Raw genomic sequence first — 17,166 nt, forward strand, 5'->3', positions numbered from 1 at the left:
AACTAAAAAAATAAATATTTTTAAAAAATTGACATATACTTGGCTATAAAGTCTCATTGTATTTCAAAGGATCAAAATCATACAAGAGTATATAGCCCGACCACAAAAAATTATGCTAAAATCAACATTATAAAGACTAGACAAAATAAAATTGGAAATTAAAGAATGCTTGTGATAAGTATACTAAATAAACAGTGTCCTGTAATATGATAATAATTATGAATCTTGGAAAATGATGTTTTGACTGAATATTATAAGGCTATAGACAAAAGAAATTGTAAAATTAAAATACATTAGAAAGAGAAAATAGAGTTCATTTGTTTCTCATTGAGGTATGGGTTAACAGTTCTAAAATGTACACTGGGGCTGAACAAGTAAATAAATGAATGGTGGGTGGGGGAAGCCAGTTTTCTCATTATTAAAGAAGGCGGGGGCTGGGGCTGTAGCTCAGTGGTACAGTGCCTGCCTTGCATGTGTGAGGCACAGGGTTCGATCCTCAGCACCACATAAAAATAAAGAGATTGTGTCCAACTACAATTAAAAAAAAAGAAAAGTTTAAAAAAAAGTTAGATATGTACCCTGTGGTACTGGATGAGAGTTGAAGACATCAATATGAACTCAAATTTAGCTTAATATGCAAATAGATGGGCAGAGAGAAAAACCTACGTGTAAGTATGTATCACTGAGTATGCATACACGTTTTTCTTTGGTAGGTCTCTAGGACGTCATAGAAGCTATAAGCATAACAGAACCCAGATCTTGATTTCCAAATACAATTCTCTAGTAAAAGGACCAGGGAAGGAAGAAAATAAGATAAATCTGAAATAGTACTAGGAAAGAAGTTCCCCTCAAAATTCAAAGAATGGGGGTTTGAAATGGACATAGGAACCAACTGCAAAGGACTACCAATATTCAAAGCTGGAAAAATATGGGCAACAAAAGAAATAATGTAATATTTAACTATAACTTGAAATATAAATACCAGTCCACACTGATAAAAACAAATAAGAAACAATTTTTCTTATAGAACTCCAAGTAATATTAGATATTGTACCCTATAAAATGTAGTTTATATTTTTAAACAGCCAAGAATCCTCCCACTTTTTAAAATTTTTACTTTTTAGTTGTAGATGGGCAGAATGCTTTTATTTTATTTGTTTTTATGTGGTGCTCAGGATCAAACCAGTGCCTCACACATGCTAGGCAGGTGCTCAGCCACTGAGCTACACACCCAGCAGCCCTTCTCCCACTTAAATATATATATTTTAGTTGATGTTATTTTATTCATTTATTTATATGCTATGCTGAAAATTGAGCCCAGTGTCTCACACATGCTAGGCAAGCACTTCACCACTGAGCCATAACCCCAGCTCCCACTTTTTACTTATTTTGACATATTCATATTTCCATAAACCTGCAAGTAAAAGATAAGCTGTTCAATAAAAGCATTTCATATATATAATATACAGAAACTATTTTAAAAGTCTGTTTGTATAATGGTACTAACAAAAAATTAAGATAAATAATTGACTAGAAATGAAACCAACACTAAACCAGGACACAGAAGAACTGCACTTCATTTCAGGAAAAAAAAATCTGAATACCTCCTACTGTGTTAGAAGAATAAAGTACATTTGTCATAGTATACATCATCATATTCCCTTAAATCATGGACTATTTAAATTTTTTTAAATGAAAAATATTCAGACTTGATTCTGTTTGTACATTCAGAAACAATCATATCATTGGTTACATATAATTCTCTCATCATGTAAAAAAAGCTCAATGGTTTTCTAAGGTCTAATTAACTCAAATGAACTAACAATAGCAATTTAATTAGCACACTCTCAATAAGAGAGGTATAGAAACTGAGCAGTTGAATTTTATTTCCTGCCTATAGCATTGCTGCTACTCAAATGTTTTCTTCATCTTAAGAACTAACGAGGGGCTGGGGTTGTGGCTCAGTGATAGAGCTCTCGCCTAGCATGTACAAGGCCCTGGGTTCAATCCTCAGCACCACATAAAATAAATAAATAAATAAAGATATTGTGTTCAACTACAACTAAAAAATATTTTTTTAAAAAAAAGAATAAGAACTAATGGCCAAAATGAGACTTTCATTATTGCAACAACGCTGTGATCCTTTAATACAATCCTTACATTCATCTGCCTGTGTGTAGAAAGAACAGAAAACAAAAGCAGGAGGTTAAGACAGGTATGTAAAAGAAACACTGATAGCTATAATTATATCTATTTATTTATCTTAAATATTTTCTAGTTGTAGATGGACACAATACTTTTATTTTGTTTATTTTTTAATGTGGTGCCAGGTATGGAACCCAGTGCCTCACGCATGCTAGGCAAGCACTCTACCAATGAGCCATAATCCTGGCTCTATGATTATATTTATTGGAAAAAAAAAACAACTGATCTGGTCTGCTCAGTGTACCAAAACAAGCAGTTAGAGCAGACATTAGTGAAAATTAAACCTGATAATTTGTTTTTTTCTTTGTTTTTTAGTTGTAGCTGGACATAATACCTTTATTTATTTTTAATGTGATGGTGAGGATTGAACCCAGGGCCTTGCATGGGCTAGGTGAGTGCTCTACCACTGAGCTACAACCCCAGCCCTGATAATTTATTTGTGGGAAAAAAGCTAGTTCTGAGGAGAAATTTTTCAATCCTTTCCTTATAAACACAACAGGAATTTCAAAGATAAGATAGTAGGCCCAAAAATACAACAGTAATGCTTATAATCCGTCTCAAACAAAAATCAAGTTGAAGACAATTGTTAAAATATCCTTCAGTCTGAATATATATCAGCCAATATATCTTCTTGTTTCAATCAGCTTTTGATAAAAATAAACAAAAAACCCAACAAACTTTTCATAAGAGGTATCACATCTAGAAGTGATAAAAATAAATTAGTTCCTCTTTCCCCCCAAGATGTTGTTTAACCTCTAAGATATTATATAAATTAACCAGTGTTCTTACAAAAGTAAAAACCATTGGTCACTCAGAATAATTCCTGATATGATTCTTCAACATTCATGCTTTCTCCATCTGCAGTCTCTAACATTTCTTCATCTTCATTGTCATGTAGATCTTTTGAAATTAGTGGGGTAGCTAATTTAATATTGAGACCTTCATTGTAGTGAAGCTACCTCTTCATTTTTGAATTGTCACTTTTTTTTTCGTCCTTCAGGTGAGAGGTCACTATCCTCCTCTCCACTGCTTTCTGGTTCCCCAATCCAATGCTTTGGTTCCGAGGCTTCAGCAGCAGATAATTTCTTAGCTAAGGCATCAGGAGTCCTGGTCAGTGGTTTCGGGGTCACCTCTCATGCTATGGGAAGCAGTGCCTGGGTCATCTGTTTTCATTAAACCCTAGTCTTTTCTGCTGGGTGATGTGTTCCCAGGATATTCATTTCACCCACTTCTGGGATTTTTCACTCAGCTCCTCTTTTACTCTGATGGGGCTGCTCGGCTGAGGCCACCACCGAGGGAGTCGCAGACATACTGTTCTTCAGGATCCCCTTGATGGGCCACTGCGAGGTCAAGGCAGTCCAGACTGTGGAGGCCACCATTGCCGTCTTCTCGGGTGTCTGCTCAGGGTCCAGGAAGAGAAGGTCGGTTGCTAGCAGAGACAGCGGGGGAGCCCATTTTAACAGCTGCATCCGCTGATGCTGTCACAACACTGGCACACCAACATCACTGTCATGACACAATGACCCAATGCCACAGACAGTGCCGCCAGGCAGAGGGCGCTAGCCGGCCCTTTATCAATGGGCCACGGAGACAGGGGCCTGCTGCCCCAGCCGGGAGCGACTACGACCAAAATTCCCACTCTAGTGTACCTAGACCCTGGAGGGGCCAGAATTAATGAGTTGTTTCTACATTCGATTTTTTCTTTCCTCCGATATTGGACACTATCACTGAATTACATTCCCAGCCCTTTTTATTTTACTTTTTAAATTTTTCAGACAGAATCTTGCTAAATTGCCCAGGCCAGCCTTGAACTTATGATACACCTGCCTCAGCTTTCCAAGTTGTTGGGATCTTGGTATGTATCACCACACCTGGCAAAATGCTTCTAAAGAATATAGCATTGGGCCTGGGGTTGAGGCTCAGTGGTAGAGTGCTTGCCTCATACCTGTGAAGCACTGGGTTCGATCCTCAGCACCACATAAAAATAAATAAATAAAATAAAGACATGTGTCCATCTACAACTAAAAAACCATTTTTAAAAAAGTCAGAAACTTGGCAGACACACCTTAGGCAAATGATAAAGGATATCCAAGTGTTGTCACATGGATGTCATATACCCTGGATATAGTGTGATCAGAAGAGCATTTCACCTCTGTTACTATCTAAGAACCTATATCTCCAGTCTAATTATAAGAAAAACAACACACCTGAATTGAGGGATATTTTATAGAATACCTATTGAAAGTCTGGGGGAAAAAACTGTTATAGAACAAGGAGATTGGAAAACCAAATAAATATATGCAATTTGGTAACCCCAGAATGGATATATGATCAGAAAGAAGACATCAGTGGAAAAGGTGATGACATCCAAATAGAATCTAGAGTTCAGTTAATACCAGCCTCAGTTTCTTAGTTTTAACAAATGTGCTTAAATGATATAAGATGCTAACAATGATGAAACTGTGTACAGCTTATAAAGAAATCTCTATTATCTTTGTGACTTTCCATAAATCTAAAATTGTTCAAAAATAAAAGTTTATTAAAAGAAAATTATATCCACCCTTTAACTATTCATGGCACAAATGTTTAACCTTATTCTAATCATGAAGGGAAAAGGCAAACCTAGAAAGTAGATATTCCACAAGAAAACTGGACTAATGAACCTAGATGCAAAAATCCTCAATAAAATTCTGGCGAATCGGATACAAAAACATATCAAAAAAATTGTGCACCATGATCAAGTAGGATTCATCCCTGGGATGCAAGGCTGGTTCAATATACGGAAATCAATAAATGTTATTCACCACATCAATAGACTTAAAAATAAGAACCATATGATCATCTCGATAGATGTGGAAAAAGCATTCGACAAAGTACAGCATCCTTTTATGTTCAAAACTCTAGAAAAACTAGGGATAACAGGAACATACCTCAATATTGTAAAAGCAATTTATGCTAAGCCTCAGGCTAGCATCATTCTGAATGGAGAAAAATTGAAGGCATTCCCTCTAAAATCTGGAACAAGACAGGGATGCCCTCTCTCTACACTTCTGTTCAACATAGTTCTCGAAACACTGGCCAGAGCAATTAGACAGATGAAAGAAATTAAAGGCATAAAAATAGGAAAAGAAGAACTTAAATTATCACTATTTGCAGATGACATGATTCTATACCTAGCAGACCCAAAAGGGTCTACAAAGAAACTATTAGAGCTAATAAATGAATTCAGCAAAGTGGCAGGATATAAGATCAACAAGCATAAATCAAAGGCATTCCTGTATATCAGCGACAAATCCTCTGAAATGGAAATGAGGACAACCACTCCATTCACAATATCTTCAAAAAAAAATAAAATACTTGGGAATCAACCTAACAAAAGAGGTGAAAGACTTATACAATGAAAACTACAGAACCCTAAAGAGAGAAATAGAAGAAGATCTTAGAAGATGGAAAAATATACCCTGTTCATGGATAGGCAGAACTAACATCATCAAAATGGCGATATTACCAAAAGTTCTCTATAGGTTTAATGCAATGCCAATCAAAATCCCAACGGCATTTCTTGTAGAAATAGAGAAAGCAATCATGAAATTCATATGGAAAAATAAAAGACCCAGAATAGCAAAAACAATGCTAAGCAGGAAGTGTGAATCAGGTGGTATAGCGATACCAGACTTCAAACTATACTACAGAGCAATAGTAACAAAAACAGCATGGTACTGGTACCAAAACAGGCGGGTGGACCAATGGTACAGAATAGAGGACACAGAAACCAATCCACAAAACTACAACTATCTTATATTTGATAAAGGGGCTAAAAGCATGCAATGGAGGAAGGATAGCATCTTCAACAAATGGTGCTGGGAAAACTGGAAATCCATATGCAACAAAATGAAACTGAATCCCTTTCTCTCGCCATGCACAAAAGTGAATTCAAAATGGATCAAGGAGCTTGATATCAAATCAGAGACGCGCCGTCTGATAGAAGAAAAAGTTGGCTACGATCTACAGTCGGTGGGGTCGGGCTCCAAATTCCTCAATAGGACACCCATAGCACAAAAGTTAATAACTAGAATCAACCAATGGGACTTACTCAAACTAAAAAGTTTTTTCTCAGCAAAAGAAACAATAAGGAGCCTACACCCTGGGAACAAATCTTTACTCCTCACACTTCAGATAGAGCCCTAATATCCAGAGTATACAAAGAACTCAAAAAATTAGACAATAAGAGAACAAACAACCCAATCAACAAATGGGCCAAGGACCTGAACAGACACTTCTCAGAGGAGGACATACAGTCAATCAACAAGTACATGAAAAAATGCTCACCATCTCTAGCTGTCAGAGAAATGCAAATCAAAACCACCCTAAGATACCATCTCACTCCAGTAAGATTGGCAGCCATTAGGAAGTCAAACAACAACAAGTGCTGGCGAGGATGTGGGGAAAAGGGTACACTTGTACATTGCTGGTGGGACTGCAAATTGGTGCAGCCAGTTTGGAAAGCAGTATGGAGATTTCTTGGAAAGCTGGGAATGGAGCCACCATTTGACCCAGCTATTCCCCTTCTCGGTCTATTCCCTAAAGACCTAAAAAGAGCATGCTACAGGGACACTGCTACATCGATGTTCATAGCAGCACAATTCACAATAGCAAGACTGTGGAACCAACCTAGATGCCCTTCAATAGACGAATGGATAAAAAAAATGTGGCAATGTGGCATTTATACACAATGGAGTATTACTCTGCATTAAAAAATGACAAAATCATAGAATTTGCAGGGAAATGGATGGCATTAGAGCAGATTATGCTAAGTGAAGCTAGCCAATCCCTAAAAAACAAATGCCAAATGTCTTCTTTGATATAAGGAGAGTAACTAAGAACAGAGTAGGGACGAAGAGCAGGAGAAGAAGATTAACATTAAACAGGGATGAGAGGTGGGAGGGAAAGGGAGAGAGAAGGGGAAATTGCATGGAAATGGAAGGAGACCCTCAGGGTTATACAAAAGTACATACAAGAGGAAGTGAGGGGAAAGGGAAAAATAATTACAAGGGGGAGAAATGAATGACAGTAGAGAGGGTAGAGAGAGAAGAGGGGAGGGGAGGGGAGGGGAGGGGGGATAGTAGAGGATAGGAAAGGCAGCAGAACACAACAGACACTAGTATGGCAATATGTAAATCAATGGATGTGTAACTGATGTAATTCTGCAATCTGTATATGGGGCAAAAATGGGAGTTCATAACCCACTTGAATCAAAGTGTGAAATATGATATATCAAGAAATTTGTAATGTTTTGAACAACCAACAATAAAAAATTAAAAAAAAAAAAACTGGACTAACCACATTAAAAGAAGTCAAAATCACAGGGAAAAAAATGGTAGTATGATACAAAACCTAACACCCAAATGCAATGTATGAACATAGATTGGATCCTAAGCATTTTTTTTTTTTTTTGTACTGGGAATTGAACCCAGGGGCAATGAACCACTGAGCAACATCCCCATCCCTTTTTTGTATTTTATTAGAGACAGGATCTTTCTGAGTTGCTTAGTGCCTCACTAAATTGCTGAGTCTAGCTTTGAACTTATAATCCTCCTGCCTCAGCCTCTCAAGCTTCTGGGATTAGAGGTGTACACCACTGTGCCTGGCCCTAAACAATTTTTTAATATATTTATTTTATATTTACGTGGTGCTGAGGACTGAACCAAGTGCCTCACACATGTTAGGCAAGTGCTGTACCTCTGAGCCACAACTCCAGCCCCCTAAACAAATTTTATAAGTGGCATTTCGAAAATTTAAATATGGATTCTATAGTAGGTAAGACTTAATTACTATCATAACACTATTGTGGTTATGTAGAAGAATGCCTTTATTCTTAAGAGATGGACATAATGAAGAGGTAAAACTCAATGATAACTACTACTTACTATCAAGTGGGCCAAGAAGAAAGTTGCATATACAGAAAGAAAAGTAAGGCAAACTATTAATAACCAAAGTTAAGTCTATGTGAAGGATAATTAATTATGTATATTTTTAAATATTCTCACTTGGCTTAATAATTTTCAAAATAAAAAGCTGAAGAAGGAAAAAGCCAATCAGGATATAAGAAGATGCTTTCTAACTTTTCACATAGAAATGATTTTAAACGTAATGATAGTATGTTTATATCCAATTACATTTGATGCAGTTAAAGAAGTAGAAAAATAACTTATAAAGTAAATGTAAATATATCTAAGGAAAGAAGAAAAGTGAAAACAGAAACTCAAAGCTCCGATGGTTTTCTGGCATATTTCCTCAAACATTACAAAAGGAGAAAAAGTTAAGAACAAGTAAGTCCAACTCAAAATTGTAACAATTACCATAATAACAAAAAAAATTTTTTTAAAGTTTTAACTCCTGAGTATAGTGACATGGTTGTTTAACATCTATAACCCATTAAGCTACACATTTGTTTTCTGTCTTCATTTGATATTTAAAAAAAAAAATGGCTTAAAATGAAAATGAAAAACTAATTATATTATTGGTTCTAAGCATTCTTATCACTAATAATTCAAAATCAACAATTCCTCATCTGATCTGATTCTCCTAACAGTGTGACTTTATTTCTTGTCACTCTCAGGATCTCTATTTTGGTCTATCTGATGCTGCTTTAATTCACATAGCTCTCCCTCTTACCCTCTATCTACTTTTCCTGATTTGCCCCAGAAAACCCCTGAGGCTTCTGAACTCTTCCTTCAGCTTGGAATATTCTTCTCTAGATAATATCTCTTCTCAAATACCACCACCTAAGAGGAATCATCCCCAGTCAGTCACCTTATCTAAATGGCCCCACCTCTGCTCTCCTTCCAACAAATGGTTAGGAAAAAGAGAGAGAGAGAGAGAGACATATGAAAAGGATGTGGTTGTCCGTTTATTTCCATATCTATTCACTCTAATGCAATGTCAATTTCTGGGAAGCAAGGGCCTTGTAAGTTTTATTTACTATCATTGCATTGATACATGTGTTTGTGTGTATGCAAAAGGGGAACTGAAAAGTAGACTCCAAAATATAGTTAAAATACTGAACCCAGGAAAAGAGCCCCATCATTGAAAATGGGTTTGAAAGATAAGAAAAATATGGTGATTGATAAATGGGGAAAAGCTGAAGTTCCTTCCCTGGCTCACACCAAGATCTTTATTTCCTCTCAGGACACAGACCTATGTTCCATGAGTCTACAACACAACCAGGTTGTAGACTCCCTAACCAAACAGGTTGTTACCAGCCCTGACTGTTCCCCATTTCCCATACCTGTGTATTGTCTTTGTGTTTCTTCCTTTAGAAACATCCAGGGCTCTTTTCCTTGCTCCAATAAGTCAACCACATCTGGCTTAGAAGTAGAATGCCCTGCTTACAAGAAAAGAAACGTCACATGGATTAAAAATAAAAACAAAGTCACAGAAACCCTGGAGCTTTAGTTAAATTTGCAATGAACTAAAGATTAAATGTTAGTGATAAAGACTTCAGATAAAAGAGGGGTGCAATGATTTAAGAAATGAAGCAGGTATGGTGAAACCTTATTTTAATTTAAACTCACACAGGCTCTGTCTCTTTTGTCTTCAGGGTCCTGTTGTTTTTTTCCTGGCTGGCCTTGAGCTCATGGGCTCAGAAAATCCTCTTGCCTTAGCCTCCCAAATAACGGAATATAGGTGGCATGCACCACTGTGCCCAGCCAGGAGTTGTCTGTCTTTCTCTCTTTCTCTCCTTCCCTCTCCATCTCTCTCTCTCATGTTCTCTCTGTTTCTTTTTCATCTCTCCGCCCCCCCCCCCTCTCCTTTTTTATTTTTTTGGTACTGGGGATTGAATCCAGTGGCACTTTACCACTGAGCTACATCCAGACCTTTTCTTTTTTTATTTTGAGATAGGGCCTCACTAGGTTGCTGAGGCTAGCCTCAATCTTGCAATCCCCCTGCCTCAACCTCCCAAGCTGCTGCAGTTACAGGTTTGTGCCCAGCCAGTTTTTCTCTCTTATGAGAAAGTTCAACAATGCAAAAGTCTCTGGAGTCAGAGGTCTGGGGCACAAATTCTTCCTCTTAAACTTATCAATCTTATGATTTGGCCAGGTTGTTTCAACTCACTATTCCCCAATGTTGGCAAGAAATTGGGTATAATACTACTACTACAATGTAGCTGTTTTATGATTGAATCATTTTATTCATTTTTTTCCAGAAAAGTGCTTGGTACATAATAAACACTAATTTTAAATATTTCATTTCTGTAAGAGGAAAACAAGAAACATCCAGATTGACTTACAAAATCTTCATTCAATAATTAAATGCAAAGTTCATGGACTGAAACTTTCAACAATAAATCATAAAAATTGGTTACAGGAAATGAAATGTGGACTTTAGTTTTTTGTGAGTTAATTTTGAGAGGGTCAGGAGACAAGGTCTCACTAAATTGCTTAGGGACTTGTCAATTGCTGAGGCAGGCCTTGAAATTGCAGTCCTCCTGCCTCAGCCTCCCAAGTCACTGGGATTACAGGTATGCAACACCCATACCTGGCCATGATTCTTCAGTTTTAACGAATACTATTCATCTTATCCACTACTGTATAAGTTAGAGGTTCTTTTCATATAAAGAAAAAATCAGGAAATCTTCATCTAAATATTGTCCTTGCAGATGGACCAGAGGATGAAAGAGCACATCTATAGAAATTTTTGGAATAAACGTGGAAATCATGGTTATTAATTAAATAAATATGCAGAATTTTATCCTGGCCCCTTGTATATTAAAGAAAGTAGGCTATTATAAATGTCATAGGAAGATGTGAATGTCATTGAAGGTTGGAGAAAATGATGGTCCTTAATTGCAGTGTCATTGTCATTCTGGCAGAACTTAGGGAGATTTGAAAATCATTGTGTTAACATATCATAGTTCACATTTTAAATTACTTCAAGCAAATAAACTTACCTAGAAAGACCAGGTTCCTATAGTTCTCCAACATCACATCCCTGTACAAGTCCCTCTGAAGAGGGTCCAGGTATTCCCACTCCTGCTGAGAGAAGTCTATGGCCACATCCCCGAATGTTACTAATTCCTGAAACTACAAACCCATGTATTATGAAACTTAAAAAACATTTTCATATAGCAGAAGAGAAGAGCACCTTATAGGAAAGCTGTGATATAGTCAAGAGGCTAATAACTGGTAGCAGACTAAAGCAGAGTATCTACACATTCTTGAAGAATTCTATTGCTGCAGGCAAATCTTTCTTTGTATTAGGAGTAACCACAACAATTTAGGTTTGCTGAGCAGTGGATGAAATAAAATTCAAGTTCCTGTATTCAATAAAGTATTAGACATAATCACAATTTGCTAGAGGCCTAATGCATAAATTAACAATAAATGTAAATTTCTAAATTATTTTACCTTTAACAGTAAAATAAAAAGAACCAAAAATGTATGTCCTTCTCAAATTTAATATAAAAATCTCTATATTCAAAAAAGGTTTTACAGAAAAGCTTAGATATTTCCCCAAGTCTCAAGTTTATCATTATGTCAGAGCACATAATGGCAATTTTCTTTGTTTTGATAAATTTTGGGTTTACTGTGTAACAATCCATTTTATTATGGATATCTCAGAATTAATTCATCCTTTATGTTTATCTACTTGATTGGAAAAAAATTTCAAAGTCCTTTTAGAAATCAGGAGAGGAAATCCACATGTTTACTCCATAGGAAAATGTTCTCCCCCATTGCCATCCTCCATCTCTCACTCAACACTTCCCTGTCCGAGTATACAATGATATAGGATGACTCATGATCAAATAAATGTCACCCAAATTCAACAGAATACATTCAACCACAAAATACATATATTTGTCAATCAGTAATTCCTTAACAAAAGTCGTGACATGTCCAACCTTTCTAAAAACCTCAAAGGACTTGAAATCTCATCACATAATAAGACTGTGACCAAGTGATAACCAAATTTCCTCTTATTTGCCTTTAAAATAAGAATACATACGTGCATTATTTCAAAGTCTACCTGTTATACTCAAATAGGGCCAATATTCACCAAACTAGGGACGTACAAGGGAATCTTATATTTACCTGCTGGGACTTAACTCTTTTACTGTTCTATCAACATTTGATTGAAGAATAAGCACAAAAAAATAAGTAAATTGGACAACTGATACACAAACTGGATAGCAAATACTTGTAGGGAGGAATCTGAGTTATTTGCTTTCATAATTCATTGCATTAGGAGAAACTGGAGAGCAGATAAATGAACTAGGAAGGTCTTCTTAAGTAGGAAGATTTAGGTTAATGAAAAGAATCCATCTTACCTAAAATAATATTGCAAGAAAACATAAACAAACAACTTACACAGGTCATGTTTTAAAAATGAAAGACCTGATCAGTTTTCCTCAGGGTTCCACTACTAGAAGAATTCAAACTCCAGAGCATCCAGAGCTGAAAGAAAAAAGAAATTTTTAGTGTTACATTATGACATAGTTCAGAAAGATCTTTCTGCTCTTCCATTGCTCCTTCCAAAATTAGTTATCCTACGGCTGTACATATAATTTAGGAAAAACCAAAAAGATGGATCTAAGCTGTGCCCTAAACCTCAGGAAACCCACAAGATGGTTGCAAAGTAAGTCACCTCTACACTGAAACCAGATCCAGACATGATAGCAGGAGGTTTCTTGGACAAGTCCCCATCTTGGGGGTTGATCTAGACCCCAGTCTTTCTATGAATAGATCCTCTAAGGCTGAAAGAGGCCACATCACCCAAACTAACACCTCTTATGGCATCAGAATCAGCTGGAGTTGATCACATATGGAAGACAACACAACCCAGAAGAAATTGCTTGGGCTGGTTCTGTATAGAGTCCAACCCAGCTGTGTAGTTAATTATGGAACCTACGTGTAATAATATAAAATAGTCATTTAATGCAAGTAGGGAAATATATGTAAGAATATGAAAAATATTTCAAATATACTGTCAACAAAAATTGACATTAAAAAGTAGAATGCACAATATGATTTGATAGACAGATAGACAGGGAGTGTAGTTCAGTGATGGAGCACTTGCCTAGCATACAAGAGACCCTGAGTTTGAATCCCAACAATGAGGAAAAGGAAGAGGAAAAAAAAAAGTAATTTGGGGGGCTGGGATTGTGGGTCAGTGGTAGAGCACTTGCCTAGCATGTGTGAGGCACTGGATTTGATTCTCAGCACCACATATAAATAAATAAAATAAATGTCCATTGACAATTAGAAAAACATTTTTAAAAAGTAATTTGTTCTGTCTTGTTACAGAATTCTATGCTACCATTACTTTTTTATTTGTAATCTTGATTTTTTTGTTTTAAAGTATATTTCATAATTATAATATTGTCACACTCTAATTGAAAGCATACATGTGTAGGTACATTCACATGCACACAGATGTGTGCATATGCACAAATGTACATGCGAAAAAGCGTGTTTCAGTGGCTGGAGTTGTGGCTCAGTGGTAGAGGACTCACCTAGCACGTGTGAGGCCCTGGGTTCAAACCTCAGCACCACATAAAAATAAATAAATAAAATAAAGGTATTATGTTCAACACAACTAAAAAAAAAAGTTGAAAAATTTTTAAAAAGCATGTTTCTATGGAATATTATTCCGCATTAAAAAAGAATAAACTCATGGCATTTGCAGCTAAAGGGATGGAGTTAGAGAATATAATTCTAAGCGAAGTTAGCCAATCCCAAAAAAACAAATGCCAAATGTTTTCTCTGATATAAGGAGGCTGATTCATAATGGGGTTGGGGGCAGGGAGCATGGGAGGATTAGATGAACTCTAGAGAGGGCAAAGGGGTGGGAGGGAAAGGGAGGGGGCATGGGGGTAGAAAAGATGGTGGAATGAGATGGATATCATTACTCTAAGTACATATATGAAGACACAAATGGTGTGACTCTACTCTGTATACAACCAGAAACAGAATACATTCAATATGAATTGTAATGCATTCTGTCATATATAACAAATTAGAATTAAAAAAGTGTGTTTATTTTGCTAGTTAACCATGATGTCTTCCAGACAACTGCTAAAACCAGCTTATCCCATTAGCCCCTCTTTGTATCTAACATTGCTTAAAATAAATAAATAAAAGCTAAGAGCTTATATAATAAATTCCACTTACCTCCATAGAAATTCCATGGGCTCAGTCCTACTTGTTCATAGCTTACAATGATGACCAGAATTCAACCAATACCACCTTTCCATGAATTCTTAAAGTATGGCACCTGAATACTGCATTATACTTACTCCTATTCATAGTTTATGTCCTTTGTTGGATTGTCAGCTTTTAAAAGTAGTAGTATTTTTAGTCACTGAATCACCCCAATTACAAATACTATAAGATTACAAATATTGCAGGTGCATAAGATGTCTGATTTGTGACACTACATTTCATTTGTAGGAATTTACCATAAGGAAATAAAAATACAGAGATACATAAATTGTACGCACAATAATATGTTTAGAAAAATTTCATTTCTATGAATGTATGAGTGTACTAGGATTGAACGCATATATATTTATTCATATATATACTTATATACACTGAGCTATATTCACAGTCCTTTTTATCTTTTATTATAAGACAGGGTCTTCCTATGTTGCTGAGGGTCTTGCTAAGTTGCTGAGGCTGGCCTAAAATTGTGATCCTCCTGTCTCAGCCTCCCAAATTACTGAGGTTATAAGTGTGCACCACACCACCAAACTTAGGAAGTTTTTAATAAAAAACTGGAAACATGGGCTAGGGTTGTGGCTCAGTGGTAAAGCACTTGCCTGGCATGTGTGAGGCACTGGGTTCGATTCACAGCACCAGACAGATAGATAGATAGATAGATAGATAAAACAACTGGAAACATGTCTAATGCCAAGTAATGTATTCTTCAACAATTTGTAGTATATACTGGCATACTATGCTATTATCAAAAATTATATTGGTCTACACCAACAAATGAAGAAAAGACATTTCTGATGAATTACTAAGTGAGGTAAGCATGTCTTAAAAATTAGTAATATTCAAGAGGTGGTTTCTTGGGCTGAGGTTGTAGCTCAATGGTGAAGCACTTATCTAGCATGTGTGAGGCACTGGGTTTGACTCTCAGCACCATATATAAATAAGTAAAATAAAGGTCCATTGACAACTAAAAATAGCCACTGTGAAGGAGGACTTATCTCAGTATCCTCTGTCAGTATCTGCAGAAGGAAGGCTTAAGGTTGTTTCTTCAGGCAAAGAAAATCAAACATATTCATATCCAAACAGAAATTTGGAGAACAAAAAGAAAACGAATCCACCTGAATCTTTTTATATAGTTTTTAATTGTTGATGGACCTTTTTAAAAAAAATTTTTAGTTGTAGATGGACATAATAACTTTATTTTATTAATTTATTTTTAAGTGGTGCTGAAAATCAAAACCAGTGCCTCACACATCCTAGGCAAGTGCTGTACCACTGAGTCACATCCCCAGCCCCATGGACTTTTATTTTATTCATTTATTCATATGCGGTGCTGAGAATCCAACCCAGTGCCTCACACATGCTAGGCAAATGTTCTATTGCTAGGCCACAAACCAGCCCCACCTGAATCTTGATTTTTAGGCATCAACAATATTGCTTTACCTTTAGTATTTTAGTAATGTAACAATTCTTTCCTCCTTTTGGGGTTCCCTTTTGGAGGAGGCAAGGTCAGAGGAAAAGTAAGTCATGATCTCACATACAGAACGAGGAGAAATATTAGGGTGAAAAAATCTGTATGTGAGTCCACAGGAGGTACCTGGGGTCAGAGCTGTGGGAATGGTGCGATTACACGATGTATGTCACCGAAAGGGTCCAAGGGAAAGGTTTCCAACAGGATGCTTAATCCAAGGAGCCTGGTTTTAGAGGTAACTCGCAGCTTTAAAAATTCCTATTCCAAGATGATATGTGTGCTTTCCTGTGCCCATGCTAGTGCTCAAAAGTGTGACTTCTCTCTTGGTGCCGTTTCTCTGCTTAAGCCATAAATGACTGTAAATTGAGAGGTCGGAGGACTGGGTAAGTAACCAACTCAGTGACAACTAAGCCCAACAACCCACACTCATGTATGGTAAGGCCAGCCTTCCTAGTCATAAAAGCGCTGACAGAACCACAACCGCATCCAAGGTCCTGGAGCCCCGTCCTGGGCTATTCTGCACTCAGGACACGCACACGGCACGCTCACTCCTGCCGTGGTCACCCCCAGTAATCCCTCTCCTGCGCTCCTCAGCTCATACAGAGGAGGGTCTGAGCGTGACACATCCTGTCTACACCCCAGATGTCTTCAAGAACACAGCTCCAGGATCATGCACTCCATTTTTGCTGCAGATTCAAGTCTGGCTTCAACTTAGGTCTGAAGAACACCCATGACCTGTCATCCTTCCTCTGACACAACCATCTGTGGCTCACCATCTCACTGCCTGACTCAGAAAAAGCCCACATCGAGGTTACTTCAGCTTTAGTCGCCTCTGAAAAATGTGCTTTTCAAGAATTAATAAACTAGTGGGAGTCCAACATCAGCACCAAGCCTCAGGGATTTCCCGTCTGCACAAGCGCAGTGAGCTGAGGGTGGCGTTTCTGGCCTGCCCCTGGCAGGGGTGTCCAGGGCCTGGGACTTGGGCACCCTGCAGTAAGTGAGGCAGTACTGAGTGACCCTGCACTCACAGCAGCGTTCTTACGTTGGAGCCAGGGCAATGGAGACATTTTGTATTTTGGTCACTGGCAAAGCCCTTGTACCTTTCAGATATGGTTGTTTTCTCACAGTGCATGTAGATTTTAGGCTAAGAATGCTACTAATTTAATATGCCAAAATTGGGGGCCTGGGGTTGTGGCTCAGAGGTAGAGCACTTGCCTAGCATGTGTGAGGAACTAGGTTTGATCCTCAGCACCACATAAAAAAATAAATGTT

General features: G+C 37.2%; 1 protein-coding gene across 2 annotated transcripts in view; it reads right to left on the reverse strand.

Annotated features, from left to right (window-relative positions):
* Positions 1-17,166, reverse strand: part of LOC124089946 (zinc finger protein 573) — a 72,328-nt gene that overhangs the window by 43,394 nt on the left and 11,768 nt on the right. For both annotated transcript variants that reach the window (XM_046440245.2, XM_058577633.1), the window contains 3 exons: positions 12,573-12,659; positions 11,156-11,288; positions 9,494-9,589 (listed from right to left, as the gene is read on the reverse strand). In XM_046440245.2, the coding sequence (XP_046296201.1) occupies positions 9,494-9,589; positions 11,156-11,288; positions 12,573-12,581 (238 nt within the window). In that variant the 5' untranslated portion in view covers positions 12,582-12,659. The remainder of the gene's footprint in view (positions 1-9,493; positions 9,590-11,155; positions 11,289-12,572; positions 12,660-17,166) is intronic.

This window comes from Marmota monax, unplaced genomic scaffold (assembly GCF_021218885.2).
Source record: "Marmota monax isolate L192 unplaced genomic scaffold, Marmota_monax_Labrador192_F-V1.1 WCK01_AAM20220418_F8-fsc00228, whole genome shotgun sequence".
NCBI lineage: Eukaryota > Metazoa > Chordata > Mammalia > Rodentia > Sciuridae > Marmota > Marmota monax.